At 39.0% G+C, this 25333-nt stretch overlaps 1 protein-coding gene across 2 annotated transcripts in view; it reads right to left on the bottom strand.

Moving 5' to 3' along the window:
- Positions 1–2786: 2786 nt before the first annotated feature.
- scrn3 (secernin 3) overlaps positions 2787–25333 on the bottom strand; it is a 29070-nt gene continuing 6523 nt past the window's right edge. For both annotated transcript variants that reach the window (XM_060827312.1, XM_060827313.1), the window contains exons 4-8: positions 19848–20047; positions 17313–17525; positions 7134–7296; positions 3936–4116; positions 2787–3576 (exon numbers count right to left, since the gene is read on the bottom strand). In XM_060827312.1, coding sequence (XP_060683295.1) covers positions 3415–3576; positions 3936–4116; positions 7134–7296; positions 17313–17525; positions 19848–20047 — 919 coding nt within the window. In that variant the 3' untranslated portion in view covers positions 2787–3414. The remainder of the gene's footprint in view (positions 3577–3935; positions 4117–7133; positions 7297–17312; positions 17526–19847; positions 20048–25333) is intronic.

Raw genomic sequence — 25333 nt, 5'->3', positions numbered from 1 at the left:
CACATACTGAATCAGAAAGTTGTCTTGTACACACTTAAGAAATTCCTCTCCATCTAAACCTTTTATACTATGGCAGTCCCAGTCGATGTTTGGAAATTTAAAATCCCCTACCATAACTACTCTATTATTCTTACAGATTGCGGAGATCTCCTTTCAAGTTTGTTTCTCAATTTCCCTCTGACTATTGGGGGGTCTATAATACAATCCCAATAAGGCGATTCCAATGATCCAAAAATGTGAATCCTTCTCCCATCCACCAGCTCCTCAGCCATGCATTCATCTGCTCTATCCTCCTATTCCAGCCCTCACTGGCTCGTAGCATTGGGAGTAATCCAGATATTACTACCCTTGAGGACCTCCTTTTTAATCTTCTTATTCAGCAGAATGCTGTGGCTCTCTGACCGTCCAACCCACAGCCTTAGTCTGTTCTCCAATTTTCTTGAGCAGAGATTCTGAGGATCGAGAGGCATTTCCTGTCTGGATGGCACCTGTACAAAGGCATGACCTTCACAGAATTCTGATATTGGGGGTGGGGGTGTCACCCCATGTCCCTCATTGACCCCAATGGAAGGTGTTCCATCACTGAAACACAATACAATATGATGTTCTGACCTCCACCTCTGGATGGAGTATGGTCCCACTGGCCGTCTCTCATCAGCACAGCAATTGATGGAGGACGAGTGACTCTGACGCTTTTAAATCCTCATTGCATCATGAGGGCCCCTGTGGTTGGAAGCTCCACAATAGGGAGCGGGTTCACATCTGCTGAAAGTCCATGCTGGTCCTAGGTTCCAAACACGTGTCCCTCATCCATTTATGCAGCAGCCCTTCTTGCAGTAGACACAGGGACAACCACAGCTTGTGCTCAGACCTACTGGGGATGGTCCCAAAGAACCAAAGCTCCTCAATCATGTGACCATGCAGTAATTCTCAACCACACACAAAGAACGTTTGAACAGTGTTTTCTAAACACAGGGGCAGGGAGGTCCCCAACAGAGGGACTGTCGGTGGGATGCCCCTACATGCACATTACACATCGGTGTTCTGATTCAAACGTCTTTTTCTCATGATTTTTGATGCACATACTATAGGAGATTGTATATATGCACTAATCAGAATATGTTCCCCCCACCACCAGCCCACCCATCAAGAAAGGCAGCATTGCATTTAGATTAATGATGTGGATATTTTACAATCCAAGTTGTGAAGTAAGCAATTCCTACACCTTGTGTAGATAATGGAACCTTGGAAGGTGACTGCTACTCATGAAACAAAACTGCATCTTTACAAACCACATTATATTACATGTGGTCCACGGTCATTAGTAGGAATAATTTGTAATGTTTCATGTGATCAAGTGTGCTGGTGGCCATAAATTTTCCTTGACACAGTGGGTGCATGTACAGTAGAATTCTAATGTTTCCAATATCAATACAAAACTTAAAGAAATGAGAAGTTGTACTTGCTTTCCTCTTAAGTAAATCAAACTACTTAGTAGCAGGTAGGGCTCCAAGCCAGACCTTCTTGTCCAGACTCTACCACTGAACCCACAACACCATCACATTCAGCATTTAGTGATAACAGATATCTTTCGCTTGTACTAAGTGGCTGTTTGATGCTGTAGTAATTTGTAGAGCCTCACCACTTGAATGGATCCTGCTCCCTCCAGTAAGTGTGTCAATCCCCTCTGAACTGTACTGTTCCCTACTACCATTACATTCCTTATAATGGTCCACTGCTTCCCCCCCCCCCCACTTCAATGGCTTCCAGTACCACAGTGTTCTGCTCAATTAACTCATCCACCCTGCAGCATTCACTCTCATCCAAACTAGTTGAGGAAAGCTCAAAACTGTTGGACAATTGCAAAGGCTGAAGATCTTGCTTTCCTGCCATCTCCCCTTACCAGTTTCATTGGCAATAACACATCCCTTTCCCTGATTCATAATAAAATTAGAATGCCCTTTCCTATGTTAACAGACTGCCTCCTAGAAGGAAGTATCCATATCATTTTCTCCCTCTCAATATATCAAGTGTCTGTCATTTCGCTGACTCATACATTGTGAGTCAAAGTTGCAAACACATACTCCAAATACAATTGTTTTGTGCCAGAAAGCATGGGTTCATTACATGTCTGAACAAACTGATTTTTAAAAAAATTAGATGATATACTTGGAAGAACCCAATTTTCCAACACCATTTTGATTAAGTATCTCCCTTGTTTCTCTCCCCTATTTTTTATTTCTGTTATTGTCACACTGCGTCTGGTGAGCAATATTTGTTGTTTATTAATTGGTGAATTGATAAATTGGTGGTGCGGTATTAAATTTTTTAAACAGCTGTGTCCTTTCTCAACCCCCACCCTTTTTGATTTATGCTATTGTCACAGGGACAGAGTATGTATGTGGGTATTTAGTTTAAGTGGAGGTGGGCCTATTATCAAAACAAAAAGCTGGGTTTTTACTGCCCCAATTGGCAGTTTGTATTTTGCTATAAGTAAATTGGACAATGGGTTTACTCACCAAAGAGCTTGGATTATTCCCAGTTGGGGAAGGGTGGAACTCGTATCTGATGTAATCTTATGTAAAACATAGAAAAATAAGTGCACAAAACTCCTTTAAAATATGTGTGCTGATAGTTCAATTGTTAGGAGCTTAAAAATACTAAGCATTGTTATCTTAAAAGTGTTGTCATCTCATATTTTGTGAGACCACTAGATCTGGAAATTGGAAAGCATGCCATGGCATATCTGGGGATATGGTCACAACATAAATTCACTTGCTGCAACATTCAAAATGTTAAAATATTTATTGATATTTTTCTAGCTGAGTCATAGAGATATACAGCATGGAAATAGACCCTTTTGTCCAAATTCTCCATGCCGACCAGATATCCTAAATTAATTTAGTCCCATTTGCCAGCATTTGGCCCAAATCCCCCTCAATCCTGAGGAGGAAATAAATTGAAATGGTTCAGTTTCAACAGCAATGTATAATTTGAAGATAATGTAATTGTTTCCACATCCACAAATCTGCAAGAAGAGCTTTGAGATAAATCTTTAAACATCTGATAGCAATGTTTAAGAAGCATTTAACAGACACATGATCCACATTTGGAAAATCAGTTACAGAAAACAGTATTTTTTGGTGCAGATCAGTGGCATATGCTACAACACATTAAACATTTTCAGTTAACATTATACTTAACTTTTTCAAGCTTTTCAAGAAAGTAGGATTTTATCTAATAGCAAAGCTTTAACATAAATGTTTTTCTTTTACAAGTTTTTATTTTTATCATTCAGTCACTATTCTGCAATTTGAAACCTTACATATTACATGTTTATATATTATCACTTATTTTCAAGGCAATAAAACATATTAAAACCAAAGATACTAACAAAATATTCAAAAGTATTAGCTAATTTTTACTGTAAATTGCTATTTCTTCATTTACACAATCAGAAAAGATGTGAACAACTTCGGTGGTATCCGGTATTCCATTCTCTAGTATGTGCTTTGCTTTTTCAATTTGTTTCTTCTCTAGTGCTTTTATGTCTTGGAGCAGTTTAGCACCTTTTTTCTGGGGATTGAAATAAATTACAGAGAATAATCTTGATGCTGCTCTATACAGAAAATACAATTTCTGCTTTAAAATACTCACTTTTCAGATGTGATAAATAAACATTAATGGATTTAAGACGCTGATTTTAATGGAAACCACAGCCACTCTTATCAAAATGTTTCACAAAGGTTACTGAAGTAACCTCTCACTATCAAATCACTGATGTTTAATTCAGCTCAAATCATTTTAAATTTAATGCTCCAAACAGAAATCGCAAAAACTATTGAGATTTGCAAAGACAAGCCTTCATGTATTGATTTTTATTAAATATTTACAGGATCATAGCATACATTTATTTACTGCATAAAGGCAAGTACCTGATTTATTTCCATTGTTGCCGCTGCAACTTCATGCTTTTTGTAGAGTTCATGTTTTCGGTCAGGTTTAGTCTGGAACCGTGGCTTCTTCTTTACTGGATCATCAGGACCAAACGAAGGAGAACTAGTTTGCAGCAATTGCCTCAGGTTTTGTACAAAGATAAAAGGCTTGAAAACAGACCTGAGAAGAGACAAACCAGAATGTTCTGTAATCCATAATTGTATGATTATACTTTTACCAGCAGCTAGCTATTTAAAAAAAGAGAGAATGCCTAACGGAACCAAAGGATTCTCAAAACTAATCTTTTAGTGTTGGCTTAATCAAATTTTGAGTTTTAATCACAAATCTAGGGGCATTCAGAAATGTGATGTAACAGCAGTGACATCTGGTGGCTATGAAAAAATGTTATCTATGATAGTGAGCAATGAGATGGCACTGTGGTAATGTCACTGGACAAGCAATCTACAGCCCAAGGCCATGGGCTTTCCAGGGTCATGGGGTCAAATTTCACCATGGTATATGATATGATTTGAATTAAATAAACCATGGGGATTGAAAAATCTGGTCTAAAACAGTGTATCACAGAATCATTCAGGAGAGGATACTCCATGTTACCAAAAATAAGCTACCAACTACGCTAGTCCCACTTTCTGACACTAGGCCTATAGCGCTGAATGTTATGACACTTCAAGTACATTTTAAAGATTCTGAAGAAAGGTCATTGAACCCAAAACATTAACCTTGCTTTGTCTCCACAGGTGCTGCTGAAAATGTGTTGCTGGTTAAAGCACAGCAGGTTAGGCAGCATCCAAGGAACAGGAAATTCGACATTTCGGGCCAGAGCCCTTCATCAGGAATGAGGAGAGGGTGCCAGGCAGGCTAAGATAAAAGGTAGGGAGGAGGGATGAAGAGAGCTTCTTCAAGGAAGGCATCCTTGCAAGAGGATTCGCAGTAGGTTAAAATCTTCGAGTAAAAAGGGAGGTCTGCAGATGCTGGAGATCAGAGCTGAAAATATGTTGCTGGTTAACCTGCTGTGCTTTAACCAGCAACACATTTTCAGCTCTGATCTCCAGCATCTGCAGACCTCACTTTTTACTCCACAGGTGCTGTCCAACCTGAGTTTTTCCAGCAATTTCTATTTTTATTTCTAATTTCCAGCATCTGAAGTTATAAAAAAAAAATTTGATTGTTATATGTATAACGGACAGTGAAGAAGATTGTCAAAGAGTTCAGTAGGATCTTGATCAACTGGACCAGTGAGCTGAGGAATGGCAGATGGATTTTAATGCAGTTAAATGTGAGGAGGTTGCACTTTGGTAAGACAAACCAGGGCAAGTCTTACACAGTTAATGGTAGAGCTGACAAACAGAGAGACCTGTGTGCAAATACAGTTCCTTGAAAATGGCATCAGAGCAACACAAGGTGGTGAAGGCGGCATTTGACATGCTTGCCTTCATGGTCAGAGCATTGAGTACATGGGTTTTGGGAAGTCATGTTACAGCTCAACAAAACACTTGTAGTACTGCATACAATTCTGGTCGCCCTGCTACAGGAAGGATATTATTAAACTAGAAAATTTACAAGGATGTTACCAAGTTTGGAGGGTTGGAGTTATGAGGAAAGGTTGGAATGGCTGGGATATTTTTCCCTGGAGCATAGGAGGTTGGTGGGTGAACTGATAGAGATTTATTAAATCATGACAAGCATAGATAAGGTGAATAGCCAAGATACTTTCCCAGGGTAAAGGAGTCCAAAACTAGAGGACATAGATTTAAGGGGGAAGGTTTAAAAGGGATCTGAGGGGCAACTTTTTTCCACATGGAAGGTGGTGTGTGTATGGTATGAACTGCTATAGGAAGTGGTGGAGGCAGAATACAATTACAGTCATTTAAAAGACATTTGGATAGGAAAGATTTAGACATGGGCCAAACACTGGCAAATGGGACTGGTTCAGTTTAGGCAACCTGGTTGTCATGGATAAGTTGGGCCGAAGGGCCTGTTTGCATGCTGTCTGACTCTATGACTCCATAACCACCTGGCCAGCACTGATTCCTGCACACTGCATACAGGGTTCCAGTCACACAAACTGCTTTCTTCCACCACCCTCTGCCTCCTCTTACAAAGCCAATTTTCAATCCAACTTGCCAAGTAACCCTGGATCCCATGAGTTTAAAATCTTCTTTCAGTTTCCCATGCAAGATTTTGACAAAAGTTCTACTAGATTCATTAGCTTGATATCTCTCTGACAAAGTCTAGATTAGAATGGTGCTGGAAAAGCCATGTTGACTATCCCTGTTCAAACTTGCCTCTTCAAATGAAGATAAATTTTCTCCTTCAATATTCAATATTTTCCCTACCACAGATGTTAGACTCAGTGGTCGATAGTTTCCTGGATCTATCCCTACTAACCTCCCCTGTGGTCAGAGACAATTTAAAAATGTGGGTCAGGATGCCTGTAACTTGCTTCTCTATCTCCCACAGCAGCCTGGATATAACTCATCTAGACACAGGGACTTATCTACTTAAATGTTCCAAAACTCTTTTCTTCTTTTATCAATCTGCTCAAGAACTTCACAGTCCATGTTCTCAAATTCTGTACGTGCACCCTGCTTCTCCCAAGTAAAGAGAACATTTTGAGGCTGTACTGCCCCTTTTATTTCAAAAGCTCTAAATTTGCTATTAAAAGTCTGTTCCGCAGCACCTGAAATCCATGTACACACAAACCCTCTCAATTACTTCATTTAAAAAAAAACTTGAAACAGTTAAACATATTTGTTCAATAAAACTATAACAAATAGTAACAGGAGTGGGCTGCTCTACCATTGATGGTCGAAAGCCAAGCAGCCATAAATCAGATGTCTGATTGCCAGATTTCTGGCAGATTTTCATAACCTGACAGATCATGAGTTTCTTTCCTCTGATCTCTCCCATTTTCCGACTTACTATGACAATAGGGAGACAATATACTAAGAAATAATCACGAAAAGACAGAGTAAACCTGTTTTAAAAAGTTAACTGAAACACTAGAATTATCAAGTTAAAAATAATTTAACAAATTACTAACTTTATATAAATTTGATTTTTGTAACAATAAAGTTTCAATGTAAAATTAGTTTTAATTAAATGAGCAATAAATAATGGTAACATTAAATAGAAAGTGAATGGTATGTACAGTGGAAATATCATGTGTTCTTTACCTATCAGGATAAGGTGTCCCTGTAAAGAAATGAATGCAGTGCAGGCTGCTGTCCATAGGTAGAATGGAGATCATGCTCCCTGTTGTCATAAAGCCACCTTCCATATTGGTACCACTCTCTTTGTCCCGCAAAATATCCATCATAGTTTCAATTGTGATATTTCCTGTTATAAAGCATGAATATAACAAATGTTATAGAAAGATGATGATAAAAGCACATCAGCAACAATTTTAAATTTTACAATACATTTAAAATAAAAAATTATCCTGATATCATTAAGAGGTACATTATTAAGAAAATTAAATCCTGAACCTCAGAAATACTAAGGAAAAATGCCAAAGGTTTGTCAAAGTGGTAGGTTTTAAGGAGTGTCTGAAAGGAAGAAAAAAAAGGTACTGAAGCAGACAGTCCTAAGGTGGGAATTCCAGAAACTACCAGCTAAATGCCAGAAAGCATGGCCATAACTAATTAAAGTCCGGGATCCACAAAAACCAGAATTCTTGCAGGGTTGTGGGGCTGGAGGAAATTATAAGAATAGGCAGATACAAGGCCATAAATGGATTTCAAAACAAGAACGAGTATTTTAAAATTGATGCACTGATTGATCTGAAACCAATGGTGATTAACAAGGGCACAAGAAATAGATAAATTATTTGCTGCAAGCAAAGTCAAGGGCAGCAGAATTTTAAATGACTAGACGATTAGGGAAAATCGAATCCGGGAGGCCAGCAAAGAGTGCATAGGAATACTCAAGTTGAGACTAACAATGATATGGATGAGGGTTACAGTGGCAAATGAGGTTAGGAATGGGCAAGATCAAGAAATTTACTCAAGTATAAATAGATAATTTTCAATGGCATAATGAGATAGAAACTAAAATCAAAATTACACCATGTTTGAGAACAGTTGAGATCAGCCTCAGACTGTGGAAAGGGAGATGGAGTTAGGTAACTAGCAGACAGAGTTTTATATAGGACTAAAAACATTTCCAAACATTTAATCAGAAAACTTATCTGTTCATCCAGTATTGGATATGGGATATACAGTCTGGTAAACTAGTAACAGTGGAGAAGTAATGAGGTATGGTGGTCAGTGTCAAGAGTTATTACAAGCCATTGTGAAGGGGTGAATCAAGTCCATTTAACTCCCTCTGATGCCCAGAAGAAAGATTTCAATTTATTGTTTACACAACTATCTCATACTTGAATTAAAATGTAATATTAGTCTGAAATTAAGGAGCTAATTACACTATGTTGAATGAAAAGAAAAGAATGGTATGTCTTTCTAAGCCTAAAAAAAGGCATAAAACACAGATATAGATATATTTTAAAACAGGAAAGTGCCTAATACAAAAAGGAAGATCAAGTATAGGCAGATTAAGTAAACGTACTTGGAATTTTGAGGTATTAGGTTTTAACCTGTGACAGCAGCAAAATCTGTAGATATGCTTGAGCACTTGGTGTTTGGATGTTTCTCCAATTTGCTTTATCACAAAACAGGATTTATTGAGAGGCTGACAGAAACAGGGAGAGAATGAGCAAGACTTCCAGATTTTCTATTATAAATCCACTTCTGTCTCTTGGCTCTGCTCAAGAAGTAATTGCTAAAATACAGTTCCTTTGTGTATTTGTGTGTCTGGCCTCACTGTTTTTCACAAATTAGATAATCTGCGGGTGACTTTCATCCAAATATGTGAATCTTCTAGAAAGGTGTAAATTAAGAGATACAGATCTGAATGACTAGTTTCATTAATTTCTGTTATGAATTATACTAATATTTTTGATGGTTTTACAACATTAACCCAACCTGGTCAGGCGACGATTGCAGCCATTTTAAGTCAATTTTTTTCTGTCTTATAACTAAATGTGTCCAATGAAGGTCCCAAATATTAAAATGAAATGACTAAAGTCAGAGATTGGTGATCCATTTTTACTATTAGCATAATACCTCTTCACTATGAGAATCAAACATAAACAACATTTCTCCTTTTTGCTTATGTTGACCGTTCTGTTACAACTTTGACAGGAGAATAACAATGCAAAAAGTGGGACAGCAACACACATTCTGCATTCATTCTTTAATCCTAACTTGGGTTCAACTTCTGCTTTGGGAAGGGCAGCAGAACTTGTTCCTTCTGCTGTGCCAGTTTACCAAGTTTTAATCCTTCACTACCCTGTTCTATAATCCATGTATCACATTCAGGTATTTTTACAAATTTGATTCAGTGGATTCGAATCGGTTGTTTGCCTTCCATATAATACCTGAACTAACGTGCTGAACTTCATTGTCAACTCAGTTTTGCATCAGGAGAAAGTGGGGACTCAGATGCTGCAGATCAGAGTCAAGGGTGTGGTGATGGAAAACCTAGAGTATCAATGTGGATTTCACCAGTTCCCTCATTTGCCCTCCACCCACATTATCCCAGTCCCAAGCGTCCAACTCGGCACCGCCTTCCTGACCTGCCCATCACCTTTCCCATCTATCCGCTCCACCCTCTCTTCAACCTACCACCTTCTCCCTCACCTTCATCAACCTATCGCATTCTCAGCTACCTTCCCCCCAAATCTACCCCACTCTCCTCCCATTTATCTCAGAGGCCCCCCCCCAGCCCACAAGCCTCATTCCTGATGAAAGTTTTATGCCCGAAACGTTGATTCTCCTGCTCCTTGGATGCTGCCTGACTGCTGTGCTTTTCTAGGACCACACTCTCAACTCAGTTTTACATCAGCCAATTTGGACTGATTGAAATTTGCAAATTAGTTCTCTTCCTTTGGTCTCCCAGTGGGTAACTGTTTTACCTCATTGGTGTGCCCTTAGTGATCTGCATCAACAGTGTCTATTGTGGGCTCTGTTTCCTTTCTTATCCTTGTTTTGGGAATGGGTTTTCCTCAAACTGTTCCACTTTTCATGGAACTTTGCTGCTATATATAGAGTCATAGAGATGTACAGCATGGAAACAGACCCTTCAGTCCAACCCGTCCATGCCGACCAGATATCCCAACCCAATATAGTCCCACCTGCCAGCACCCGGCCCATATGCCTTCAACCCTTCCTATTCACATACCCATCCAAATGCCTCTTAAATGTTGCAATTGTACCAGCCTCCACCACATCCTCTGGCAGCTCATTCCATACACGTACCAACGTGAAAACGTTGCCCCTTAGGTCTCTTTTATATCTTTCCCCTCTCACCCTAAACCTATGCCCTCTAGTTCTGGACTCCCCGACCCCAGGGAAAAGACTTTGTCTATTTATCCTATCCATGCCCCTCAATTTTGTAAACCTCTATAAGGTCACCCCTCAGCCTCCTATGCTTCAGGGAAAACAGCCCCAGCCTGTTCAGCCTCTCCCTGTAGCTCAGATCTTCCAACCCTGGCAACATCTTTGTAAATCTTTACTGAACCCTTTCAAGAATCAAAACATCTTTCCGATAGGAAAGAGACCAGAATTGCATGCAATATTCCAACACTGGCCTAACCAATGTTCTGTACAGCCGCAACATGACCTCCCAACTCCTGTACTCAATATTTTGACCAATAAAGGAAAGCATACCAAATGCCTTCTTCACTATCCTATCTACCTGTGACTCCACTTTCAAAGAGCTATGAATCTACACTCCAAGGTCTCTTTGTTCAGCAACACTCCCTAGGACCTTACCTTTAAGTGTATAAGTCCTGCTAAGATTTGCTTTCCCAAAATGCAATATCTCGCATTTATCTGAATCAAACTCCATCAGCCATTTCTCAGCCCATCTTGGCCCATCTGGTCCAGATCCTGTTGTAATTTGAGGTAACCCTCTTCGCTGTCCACTACACCTCCAATTTTGGTGTCATCTGCAAACTTACTAATTATACCTCTTATACTCACATCCAAATCATTTATATAAATGATGAAAAGTAGTGGACCCAGCACCGATCCTTGTGGCACTCCACTGGTCACAGGCCTCCAGTCTGAAAAACAACCCTCAAACACCACCCTGTGTCTTTTACCTTTGAGCCAGTTCTGTATCCAAATGGCTAGTTCTCCCTGTATTCCATGAGATCTAACCTTGCTAATCAGTCTCCCATGGGGAAGCTTGTCAAACGCCTTACTGAAGACCATATAGATCACATCTACTGCTCTGCCCTCATCAATCTTCTTTGTTACTTCATCAAAAAACTCAATCAAGTTTGTGAGACATGATTTCCCACGCACAAAGCCATATTGACTATCCTGAATCAGTCCTTGCCTTTCCAAATACATGTACATCCTGTCCCTCAGGATTCCCTCCAACAACTTGCCCACCACCGAGGTCAGGCTCACCGGTCTATGGTTCTCTGGCTTGTCTTTACCACCCTTCTTAAACAGTGGCACCACAATAGCAAACCTCCAGTGTTCCGGCACCTCACCTGTGATGATACAAATATCTCAGCAAGAGGCCCAGCAATCACTTCTCTAACTTCCCACTGAGTTCTCGGGTACACCTGATCAGGTCCTGGGGATTTATCCACCTTTAACCGTTTCAAGAAATCCAGCACTTCTTCCTCTGTAAACTGGACATTTTGCAAGATGTCACCATCTATTTCCCTACAGTCTATATCTTCCATATCCTTTTCCACAGTAAATACTGATGCAAAATATTCCTTTAGTATCTCCCCCATTTTTTGTGGCTCCACACAACGGCTGCTTTGCTGATCTTTGAGAGGCCCTATTCTCTCCCTAGTTACCCTTTTGTCCTTAATATATTTGTAAAAACCCTTTGGATTCTCCTTAATTCTATTTGCCAAAGCTATCTCATATCCCCGTTTTGCCCATCTGATTTCCCTCTTAAATATACTCCTACTTTCTTTATACTCTTCTAAGGATTCACTCGATCTATCCTGTCTGTACCTGACATATGCTTCCTTCTTTTTCTTAACCAAACCCTCAATTTCTTCAGTCTTCCAGCATTCCCTATACCTATCAGCCTTCCCTTTCACCCTGACAGGAATATACTTTCTCTGGATTCTTGTTATCTCATTTCTGAAGGCTTCCCATTTTCCAGCCGTCCCTTTATCTGCGAACATCTGCCTCCAATCAGCTTTTGAAAGTTCTTGCCTAATACCGTCAAAATTGGCCTTTCTCTAATTTAGAACTTCAACGTTTAGGTCTGGTCTATCCTTTTCCATCACTATTTTAAAACGAATAGAATTATGTTTTAAAATAGTTAAAACATAAACATTTTATGTTTTAAAATATTTGGCCCCAAAGTGCTCCCCCACTGATACCTCAGTCACCTGCCCTGCCTTATTTCCCAAGATTAGGTCAAGTTTTGCACCTTCTCTAGTAGGTACATCCACATACTGAATCAGAAAGTTTTCTTGTACACACTTAAGAAATTCCTCTCCATCTAAACCTTTTACACTATGGCAGTCCCAGTCGATGTTTGGAAATTTAAAATCCCCTACTGTAACTACCCTATTATTCTTACAGATTCTTTCAAGTTTGTTTCTCAATTTCCCTATGAAGATTAGATTAGATCCCTATAATATGGGAACAGGCCCTTCGGCCCAAAAGGTCCACACCAACCCTCTGAAGAATAACCTATCCAGACCCATGCCCCTACCCTACACTTACCCCTGACTAATGCACCTAACACTATGGGACAACTTAGCATGGTCAATTCACCTGACCTGCACATCTTTGGATTGTGGGAGGAAACCCATACAGACACAGGGAGAATGTACAAAGTACACATAGACAGTTGCCCGAGGTGGGAATCGAACCTGGGTCCCTAGTGCTGTGAGGAAGCAGTGCTAACCACTGAGTCACCGTGCCGCCCAAATTCACCCTCACTTTCTCCTGCCCTGTACAGGTCCCTTCGAAATTTACCATTACGTTATCTGTTAATCAGATCTCTGCCTCCATCCTGTCATCTGTGTCACATTCCCTCGCCTTTTCATGGCTATTGATCTAATTATTTTGGATTCTGCTCTAATCATTTTTGGTACTGCAAGCTTGATTTCAGTTCTTCTTAATTCAAGTGACCTTCCCAAGCCAACCCAACCTCATGTATTTTGTAGTCATCGTAGGGCTTTTGGCCTCTCTTTATTCCTGCCTTTTTGCCTTTTTTTTCTGTTTTTTTTTTCTCAACCTGGCCAGTCTCTCTGGACTGTTCTGTTTGAGGGAGATATTTTGCTACAAGTCAAATCATTCAACGATGAAATATCTGTCTCTGATATTAACAAAGTTAGGATTATTCTCATTGTTACCATAGCCATAATAAGTTCACTCTCTAAAGTTTAACAATCAGAGGTACCACCACACTTTTTCTAATGAACGCTTCTATCAACACTGGAATTGAATTTGCTTCCAGGTAGAAAAGTATTCATTTGCTCCTATAGCAAGTTCTGTGAACATGTGGTATCTTAGAGAATGCTAATTTATCTCTTGACCACAGTCATCACATCAAGCAGACAGTGACCATCTTTAATGCTACAGACACTGGCCTTGCAGCCTGAACCTCCGTAAGATGCCATTTAACAATGTTCCTTTGCATGTCCTGGATTCCTGCAAAGGAGACACGGGCATTTTCCATTGTCTCCCATCCAGATCCCTTCTTTCAACAGTCAGGGACAGTACTGCTGTCTCTGCCTGGCTTCCTTTTTCTTTCCAGCTTATTTCAGATGTATTTACCTCATCTTTATATCTCTCTGGTCTGTGAAAGGTTCTGGGTAAGCCAACCTGAGGTTTTTTTTAGATTACTTACAGTGTGGAAACAGGCCCTTCGGCCCAACAAGTCCACACCGACCCACCGAAGCACAACCCACCCATTCCCCCGACATTTACCCCTTCGCCTAATACTACGGGCAATTTAGCATGGTCAATTCACCTGCCCTGCACATCTTTGGACTGTGGGAGCAAACCGGAGCACCCGGAGGAAACCCATGCAGACACAGGGAAAATGTGCAAACTCCACACAGTCAGTCAGTCACCTGAGGCTAGAATTAAACCCGGGTCTCTGGCGCTGTGAGGCAGCAGTGCTAATCACTGTGCCACCGTGCCACCCACACCATGCCGCCCACGTTATTGCTGTGTGTGATGTCTCATTGTTACTAACCAGAACGGCTGATTGTCTAGGCCCTGCTGCGCTGCTTTTCCTCTACATACATTACTGAGTTTTTGAACACGAAGGAGAATTACCTAACAAAAATTTTTGGATGGTGGTCCCAGTTTCAAATGCCCTTACCCACTGGTCAAAAGCAAGCTGCTTAAAACATACAAATTGCCGAAATGCGTGGTCAGGCCATTTCTTGAAAGTTGGAATTTTTGCTGGTATGCTTTTGGTACTAACTGCTATTCACTTATGGTGGGAGTAACTATGACTGTTATGGATGGGCCTCCAATAGGGTACTTGCCAGGCTGGTCATCTTTGTCACAGTTTGTACTTGTTTTTGCCTACCACACTGTCGGTTGTACCTCCCTGTTGGTTTTGCTGGAAACAGCAAAACAATTTGGCCATCAGACAAAAATCGGCCAAATGAAAACAAAAAATTAGACAGCTGTTGATTCACATGGATTGAGATACCCAGCAGTGCTGAGTGTCAACCCATCAGAGCTTCCAGTGGAAGGTTGGGAAGTCCACATTGGAAGCATCCCAGAGGAAAAAAAAACCTTCCTTGCAGTTTTGTTTGTGGCAGCCAACTATAAAAAAGTTTATGCCACACAGGAACCAGCAAGACCACCATGACTATCAAGAAATCCACTTTCACACATACTGGGGAGACAGAATCAAGTCCCAGGGACTTCATATTACAGTACTTCCTTCGTGGGATCACGCCCAGAGGACTAGGTGCTCTGGCGAGTGCAGAAACTTATATATTATGGAAGGGAATGTTGGAGGGACCCAACTATCAGAGCATAATACCTTCACAGAAGTACAGACCTTCTAGAACAATAACTATATAAATGCAGACAAAATTAATATGTGTTGGTGTAGAAGCAGCAGATGTGACCGTGTACATACAGCCGGTCATTATAGAGCCAATTTGCGAACAAACAGACGTGAAAGAAATTTTGAGTTCTTATCCCATCAATGAATTATTCTGCGAATTACTCTTTGCAACAATTGGCACTTTTCATGACCATTTGATGAAAAAGCTACAAATTAAGAACACAAGAACCTGATGATCTAGGTATGAATGAGGTGGTGAATATGACTCAATAGCATGTCATTATGCTAAACATAATGGTAGAGGCCCAGTTAAACAATCAGAGTCCCATAACTGTTCTATGTGCGAATTAACATTTATATCAAAATTTGGTCTAGGCTAGCATGAACACTATAAACACACTGCAATCCATAATCAAGAGTGCTTAAAGGCAGCTGGAAATGAATCAAAACTGGAAAGAAGAGGTTATAAATGGATGAGGGATGAAACCCATCTACTTTTCCAGTTAGAACAACAATTTGCAGAATACCTCAGCAAATTTTCAGATATATACCACATGTTATAGATTACCTATACGATAGCCCAGCCGCCAATGTCTGACGGGACTGATAAGATACTTTGGAGGTGGTTCCTCATGAGAATACAAAGACGCAGGAGGGAAAGATCCAAGTACAGAAAATGACTATTTGCTTGCCAGCTGATACCTCTAACACTGGGGCATTGATGACCAACTCTCTCAGGCTGAAGAATTATTAAAAAAAAGAAAGGCGATCCTGAGATCTGACCACTGGGCTAGGGCTGACAGAGTGTATCACAAACCTCTTAATAGCTGGAGACAACTTGTACAGCGTAAATCCCAAGTCAAAAGAACGTGACTTTAAAAAAATCTAAGCAATACCTTGGGAAGAAGGGTAAGGGTGCTAAAGGTTGATGGGCCATGAAATGGGCAAGATTTGGAGAAGCTCAAATACTTTATAAGAAAGACAGATGCCAGTTAGTCTGACACATAATGGAGGCTCCTTCCACATCTTGTGTCCTCTCTCAAAAAAGGAACTTGAAGCTAATTTCACACTTAAAATGTTAGTGCCCAATCATAAGATTTGTAAAATTTCAGAACAGAGAAATGATGGAGAAGTAATGTGCCCCACAGATGCATAAGAAGTTAATATTGCCTTCTGAGAGAAGGACCCGAAGAGTATGCCAGGCCCAGATGGAATGAAATTACATGACATCCAAGTATCCAATCTAAAGATGCCGCATGCCTCTCTGACTTTATTCTCTTTAAAGAATCCAAGGTTCCCTCAAGAAGAGTTGAACAATCTCAAATCCGAAAAGCGAAGATCAAGAACACATTAGAAATACAGATAATTGGAGGCCCATTACAATTGATTCCATCTTACTTCATATATTCACTAAAATCACGGAGAAAAGATTTGGCTCTCTTGTTGGTATTAATCTCAGACAGAAAGGGACTTTAGTAGCAACTCTAGGTTGTAATGAAAACAGAACAATCCTGGATAACATCATCCAAATAGCCAAAAGAAACAAGAGGGATCTCAAAAACACAGTAGGACACTGAATATTAACTCGGGTGATTCACTGAGTGATTCCTGATGAAGGGCTTATGCCCGAAACGTCGAATCTCCTGTTCCTTGGATGCTGCCTGACCTGCTGCGCTTTAACCAGCAACACATTTTCAGCTCTGATCTCCAGTATCTGCAGACCCCCCTTTTTACTTGATTCACTGAGTGCTCTTACCACATCTTTTTTACATTGAATCAATGACCTTCATGCCCTAAAAACACAACGATCGTTGAAGGAAACTATTCAAACATTATCTCAATAAAAATCAACAGAGGACTAAAGCACAGAGATTTACAATCTCTTATACCGTTTAACATCACTTTGGATCCACTTTTATGCATTCTGGAGGATACTGGGTCAGAAGTAACACTGTTTTCAGTGAGGAAAGAATAAATTGCTCTGTCTTGGCTTGTGCAGATAACACTGCCCTGCTGAACAATTCATATACCGCCATGAGTCATACTCTCAAGATTATCCAGATTTTCTGTGAGTATACTTAATTTATAGGATTAAAACAAGCTACGAAACAAAGAAAGTTTGTCAATGAAGTTAGTTGGAAACATTGCCCCTCCATGAAATGCCATATCATCTATAAAATTTGAGAGGTGCTTGCTTATAGGCTGTAATAATCAATAATCTATGTGATTAACATATTTCAAAACTATTTTTTCTTTTTATTAATTACCTTTATGCTTATTAAGAAGCTGGAGGCCAGTACAATGTCGATTATCAGTTTCATTCATTTGAGTAGTGTCTTGATGGGAATATACAGCAGTGAAATCGAACTCTGTTTTACCATCCCACCAGCCTTGATCTTTTGCATAACTCCTCAGTTCTGGATGCTCTTTATTAATCTTTGTTGTTATGGAAAGCTGATTAGAAATATTTCGCATTTCTTCTACATATAAGAACAAAAAAATGACAAATCATGCAGATTAACATTATCTAAAAGTGCATATCATAGTTAAAGTTCCTTTCTAATGACAATTTTATAATTATGGCTTTAGACCTGGTAATCGTAATAAAACCAGCATTAGCAAAATTAGACTTGCTGACTTTTTTAAAAAATAATTTAACAGAATGATAGCATTACACAGATTGGCAATAAATGTTGGCCTATCTGCCCACTAAGAGACTTCAGTGTTATCATCCAAAACGTCTGTGCTATTGACTGCAGGCCAATTGACTCAATTGGCAATTGGGAAAGAAGCTTTTCAGTGACAACAGTTTTGGCTAAGAGGCAACAGAAAGAGTATCAAACGCACTTCATATTGTCAATTTGATGACAAGGAGAAGGATATTTGACCAGCAAAACTCATTTTTTAGCTGCTAGACCTCCTGTATCCCTAACCATCCATCTCTGATGTACTCTGTACATCATCGCATTCTGACAAAATACGGCTGAATGGCCTTTACTTTGGGACAGCCAAATTACCAAGCATTTCATTCTTATGTTCTGCTGATACATTATCACAAGACTATGACAAGAATAGTCTTAAGACATTCAAACCTTAAAAGCGACGCCTGTGTACCTAACATTTTGATACACCATTGCCCAACTCCAATTTGGAGGGAAGATCTCTAATGCCTAAACAATATTCAAAGGGCAAACTCAAGTTCAAAAATAAAAACAGCTCATATTTGAACTTCAATCATTCAAAGTTACTATGAAACCAACTGAAAGGATCAAAAGAAAATGCTGCTCTGCAGACAATTGCTTTTTCATCTTGGCCAGGCATTTTAATTTTTAAATTATCAGAGACTATATCATGGATCTAACCCACACTTCCTTCACTTGTCGAAAACTTAACCAATTTCCAGCTGATTTCAGTTCAGATAAAAGGCAATTTAAAAAGCAGATAGAGAAAAAGCAGGGAATTATAGACCAGTTAATTTGACATTGGTGCTAGGGAAAATGCTACAGTCCATTTTAAAAGATATAATAGTGGGAAAATAGTGCCCAGATCAGAAGTGGCATAGATTTATGAAAGGGAAATCATGTTCGACAATTCCATTTTGAGGATGCAATTTGTAGAGTCAGTAAGTGGGAGTCAGTGAATGTGGACTACTTGGACTTTCAGAAAGCTTTTGATCAGGTTCCACAAAAGAGATTAGCATGCATAATTAAAGCACGTGGGAATGAGATAGTATACTGACATGATACAGAACTGGTTAGCCGACAGGAAACAGAATAGGAATAAACAAGCCTTTTTCTGAAAGCTATTGACTAGTGGGATACTGCGGCGACCACTGCTTGGAACTCAGCTATTCACAATATGTAGTTTTGATTTAGATAAGGGAACTATATTATACCTCCACATCTGGAGATGACACAAAGCTGAGTGGGAGGGTGAACTGTGAAAAGAATGCAGAGATGCTTCAGTGTGATTTGGACAAGTTGAGTGAACAAATAGATGACAGATAAAGTTTTATGTGGATAACTGTGAGGTTATTCACTTTGCTAGAAAAAACAAGGCAAATTATTTTCTGAATAGTGACAGATTGGGAAAGGGGAAGGTGCAAGAAGACCTAGGCGCTCTTGTACACCAGGTTCTGAGGGTAAGCATGCAGGCCCAAAAGATAGTGATGAACGTAAATGGTAATAAGTTCTTCAAAGCAAAGAAATTCATGTTCAGGAGCAGGCATGTCTTCCTGCAATTGTTCAGGGTCTTGGGAACACTAAATCTGGAATACTGTGTGCAGTTTTAGTCTCCTCATCTGAAGAAGGATGTTCTGATTATTTGAGCGAGTGCAATGAAAGATAACTAGACTGATTTCTGGAGTTAAAGGGCTGACATATGAAAAGAGAATGGTTCAGTTAAAACTATATTCACTGGAGTTTAGAAGAATGAGTGAGGATCTCATAGAAACATACAAAATTCTAAAAGATGCTGAAAATCAATTCTAAAACTGCTGTGTTTTATGTTTTTATTTCAGATTTACAGCATCTGCAGTATTTTGCTTTTGTATATTTCACATTTTGTGTTGAGAATTTTTTACTTAATGGCTCTTAGCTAGACTTTTTTTTTGTTGTCCCACTAAAGTAATATTTAAGAAAATTAGTCTATTCTGAAAATTCTGATGCACATCACTTAAGTCATCCTTAAAGCAAGGACAATAAAGATTATCAGAACTTAATTCAACAACTGGAGCTGTCTCAGGTCTTTAAACTTTGAAAGGCAAATGTTTATTATCAGACCAATAATGCATCTCTACTAACCTTCAACTTTTTCTGCAGCCCAATGTTTACCAACAGTCTCTAAAACCCAGGCTTCCTTCTTGTCAGCAATCAGAAAACTGTTGTCATGGGTAAATATGACTTCATCTTCCATACAATTTCCACCTTGACCATATTTCTCTAGCAGACCAGCAAGAACATCAACTGCTTCCTCAGCTGTTTGCGATCGTTCAAGGCCAAGTCTAGAAAAATGTACATAATTCAAATATAGGTGAATTTGCACAAGTTAAATGACGTTTGTAGTAACTTATCATAGCCATAGCTAAGATTCAAATCTGTTAACAATATAATTTATAAATATTCTAATACAAAAGACCTTAAAATTTTAAATGGGTAAAAGTAATATACAAAGTATTTATGATAATTTATGATTTTATATATTTTAAGCCATGATGTTTTTAAAATAGCTAGAAAATTACAATAAAAGCAATCGTTCTCTACACTAAACTTCAAAATTGAGATAGGAGTCCTGACAAATCAAATTGTTTAATCACAAATTTGTCAAGATGCAAAGATGTTTTGCTGAATGCTAACCAAATTATAAGCAAAGTGTTACAAATGAGCAAAGAACACAAGAACAGTATGTCTACCACTATGCCTTTGAAAAATTAACCAATGACCTTTATTCAGAAGTGTTTGGCTCTGTAATGCATTAATACCTTTAGTTCAATATTGTATACTTTAGTACATGCTGGATTAGTTGAGGTTGAATTTGGAATTGTTGCTCAAAAATAACAATGAACAGCATCTAGTAAAGCATTCCAAGGCACTTAATTGGAGAATAATCAACTAGTTTGATGGAATCCTTTAGTTATTTTAAGCAAGTTGTGCTTGGAAGCCAGCATGCTGTGAAAACATTACATTCAGGGTATATTGATTCCAAAGGTGGTACATTTGACTGTTTCAAATATTTCTCACAGACAGGTCTGCCCAGAAATAGGACAGAGTTTACTGAAAAGTGGTCAACAGATTGCTCTGGGCAATTTTAAGGTTACTAAAAATGAATTCAAAGATTACTGGCAGTTGAGACCATCACTCTCAGACTGAGAATAAGGGACAGAAGCAGATACCATGTTTGGAATGCTGCAGTTATCAGGATGCTGGGAAGGCAGCTAAATCACACAAATTTTGTGTAGAGGCCTCCATGAGAAATCAAGAACACTTAGATGGCTCTGTGCTGTTAGAACTCAGAAAGATGTTGCAGAAGTAGTAAACAGCTAAATATTGGAGTCAGTATACATAAGTAGTGCTAGAAACCCCTAATAAATTTATGTTGCCATGACCTAGCAATGCCCCTAGTAATGGATATTTTCTTCAGTACGTGTCTAGAAGCTGTGGGCGATTACTGGAGATGTTTACAAGGATGCAGTACACTTTCTCTCTCTGTCAGTAAGAGTTGAAGCTCCGAGATGAAAGCAATACTCTCCGTATTTTTCTGTGAAATAGTTTGGGGAAAAAAACGAAGTTTCAATATCAGAACTCCTAACTACTTCTGAGCTGAATCTAAAATCAATTCTCAGCACTTTACATTACTCTGCAGTGGTCAGCTTTTGGATCTTATCATCAAGAATTCAAAGTAACTGCGAGGAGTCAACTCATTTTTGGCATGTGAATTTGCTCTTTGACGTCCAGGGTAATTTGTTTCCTTTTTGCCTATTTTTCTCATTGCAAAGTCATGTATGTCTTTGTCTCATCTATACATGGCCGTACATGTGTTTTGGATTAAGGGAAATGTAGTTTTATTTACATAGCAGATTAGTTGATAACCAGTTGGCTGTTTGTTTGAAGAATAAGTTTACCTGTAGTAAATGAGTTATTTTGAGTTTATTAAAAATCCAGGTGAAAGTTTCCTTTGTACTAGACAGTAATACAGAGAAACAAATTGGCCATTTTGGTTACAGAATTAGACACACACTTTTATTATGGAATAGTAGAATTTGATTTCCAGTGCATTCCTCCTGTTACAGCCACAACAACTGCAGTCACCTCTCTCCTGCTGTCTAAAGCTCCAGACACTTGATCCATGTGAAGCACTGATTTAAGGGCAATTTTTCAATTCCGTATTTTGTATTCACTGTTCACAATGAAGTCTCTTCGCCACTGCATAGATCAACCATAGATTAATACATATGTTTGCAGAACTCCTCTGCTCAATCCATAACTATGACACTGTTCTTCCAGTTGATTGCCATCTTAATTCACTATTTGCTCACTTACATTTCTGCCCTCAGCCCAGCTCAGTGTTCCAGTGAAGTTCAACACAAGCTTGGAAACAGCACCACTTTCTAAAATTAAATACAGTATAGCTTCAAATCGATTTCAATAACTTCTGACCATAAATTCTGTCCTTCAGTTTGATTTTTTTTTTGCTGGGATCCTGTGTGCATTTTGTTTTTCTTATCGTTGCTTTCACACAAAGCTGGTCATTACCATGCTGTTAACACTGACTTTCAACAATGTTATGTTTCTTTACAATGACTACCAATCCCTCTATCTTCTGTTGCATGACTCTTTGTTACATAATCTCTCCTGTTCTCTTCTCCACCCCAATCCTTCCTTTTTCATCTACCTTCCCCTTACCAACAATATAAAATTCATCACATTTCTACTTCTCTTCAGTTTCGCAGTTGTATTCAACTTGAAATGTTAACACTTTTTCTCTCTAGTTAGTTGTAGAGCCATGCAGCATAGAAACAGACCTTTCAGCCCATCAGTCTAAGCTGACCAACAAACACCAAACTGCACTGCATTTGGTTCACACCCTGCTATATTAAGTGCTTGTCCAGATGCTTCTTAAATGTTGTGAGAGTACTTGTCTCCACCACCCTCTGAGGCAGTGCATTCTATATATCTACCACCCTCTGCATGAAAAAGTTTTTCCTCAGATCCCCTCTAAAACACTAGTTCCTCACTTTAAACTTATGCCTTCTAGTCTTAAGTCATGTCTGCTTCTGGAAAAAGATTCTCACAATCCATCCTGTCTTTGCCTCTCGTAACTTTGTATACCTCTGTCAGATTCTCCCATAGCCTTCTCGGCTCCAAGGAAGACAACCTCAGCTTATTCAGCCTATCATCATAACTGAGACTTTTAACCCCAGCAACATCCTAGTGAACTTCCTCTGCACCCTTTCCAGTGCAAACATATGCTTGCAATAGTGTGGCAACTAGAATACTGCACATATAAAACATTGGTTAAGCCACAAATGGTTTACTAACATTGTAGCAAGACTTCTTTGCTCCTATATTCTACATCCCATCTAATGAAGACATGCATCCCACATGCCTTCTTCAATATCCTATCTACCTGTGCTGACACCTTCAGGGATCTATGGACTTGTATACCAAGGTCCCTTTGTTCCTCAGTACTCCCTAGGTACTTACCATTCATTACATATATTATTAGGGAAGGATATACACTTATCAGGATTAAATTCCATCTGTCATTGTTCTGCCCAATTTAACAGCTCATCAATATCAGATTGTATTCTGAGACCATCCTCCTTGCTATTAGCAACACTACCAATTTTTGTGTCATCTGAAAACTTACTAATTATACCTTTGATATTCACATCCAAATTGTTAATGATCATAACAAATAGCAAGGGTCCCAGCACCAATCCATGTGGTACACTTCTGGTCACAGACTTCAAATCACAAAAAAAAACCTTTTCATCATCACCTTTTGTCTCCTATCTGCAAACCAATTTTGGCTCTAGTTTGCCAACTTGCCTTGGATTCCTTGGGCTCTATCTTTTCGACCAGTTTTCCACGTAAGGCTTTGTCAAAGGCTTTAATGAAGTCCATTTAAACTACATCAATTGCACTATCTTCATCAATTTAGTCAACTTTTCAAATAACTCAATTAAAAGGCAGGATCTCCCTCCAACAAATCCATAATCAATCCCTGCCTTTAAAGTGCGATTAATCTAGTCACTCAGAATGTTTTCTAATAATTTCTCCACCCACCACTGACATCAGGCTGACTGGTCTGCAATTACCTGGCTTATTAAACATGGCATATAGTTACTGCCAGACTGGAGATTTCCCTGGCAATTTTTGCTTTCATTTCATTTGAACAGATCTGCAAAAGTTTGCTTTTTTTCTCTTGCTTATTGCATTGGATTTGCGTGTCACTGGCAAGCCATGCATTTTCTGCCCTTCCTTAAATTACCTTAAAAGCAGTTAAGAATCAACCACATTGGGTGGGTCTGGAGGTCAGAGTGGATAAAGATGGCAGATTTCCATTCCTAAGGAATATTAGAGAAACAGATTTTTTTTTTAAACAATCAAATATAGTTTAATTTATTGATTTCAGCAATGGGGTCAGAGGAACATAAGCCTTAGAAGAAGTTATAGGCCATTTGGCCCCTCAAACCTGCTCCACTATTGAATAAAATTATAGGTGATTTGGTTATGGACTTACGTCCACTTACTTGTCTGCACACGTAACAATCAACTCCTTTATTGATCAAAAATTTATCTAATTCAGCCTTGAATACATCTAAAAAATGCAGCTCCCCTCCTTTGGAGGAAGAGAATTCCACATCTTAACAATCTTGAGAGGAAAAAAATCCTCAACTCTGGCTTAAAAGGCCTCTTATTCTTAAACAATATGCCCTAGTTAGTCTGTACCAAAAGAGGAAACATCATCTACTATTCACCCTATCTTCTCCTAAGATACATTTCAATAAGGTCAACTCTCATTCTTCCAAACCCCAATGGGTATAGGCCTAAACTTTCAACATATCTTTATAAGATAAACTCTTTATTATTCCAGGGACGAGTTGAACGAACCTTCTCTGAACTACTTCTAAGGCAATGATATCTTTTTCTAAATTAGGAGACAAAAATTGTGTACAGTCGTCTCGATGCAGCAACAATCTACATTGCTGAAGCAAAAAAAAACTTACCTACTTTTATATCCCATCTTCTCTGCAATAAACAGCAACATTTAATTTGCCTTCCTAGTCACTTAGTATACTGCGCACTAACTTCATGTAGTCAAATACCAGGACATCCAGGTACCTCTGTACACCAATTTCATCAACCTCTCTCTATTTACACAATCCATTTCTTTTGTATTCTTCCAGTTAAAAAGAACAAATTTACATTTGACCAAACTAATCTCACCTACCAAATGTCCATCATTTAATCTGCCTGTATCCTGTTACAGGCTCTCTACTTCCTCTTGACAACTTATATTCCTTCCTATCTTAGTGTCATTAGCAAATTTAATTACCGTTCATTCAGTACTTTCATCCAAATAATTGACATGGACTGTAAATAGTTGAGGATATAGCACTGATCCCTATGGCGCTCCACTAGTGACAGCTTGCCAACCCGAAGAATACACATTCATCCTTACTCTCTGTTTCTTGTTGATAACTAATCTTTTATCCACACTAAGTCAGTCAAAAACAATGCCATTAGATGCATCTCAGATAACTGTTCCGTCCAAAAGCTCATAG

Source organism: Hemiscyllium ocellatum, chromosome 7, assembly GCF_020745735.1.
Source record: "Hemiscyllium ocellatum isolate sHemOce1 chromosome 7, sHemOce1.pat.X.cur, whole genome shotgun sequence".
Lineage (NCBI taxonomy): Eukaryota > Metazoa > Chordata > Chondrichthyes > Orectolobiformes > Hemiscylliidae > Hemiscyllium > Hemiscyllium ocellatum.
This window is presented reverse-complemented; position numbering and strand designations above follow the sequence as displayed.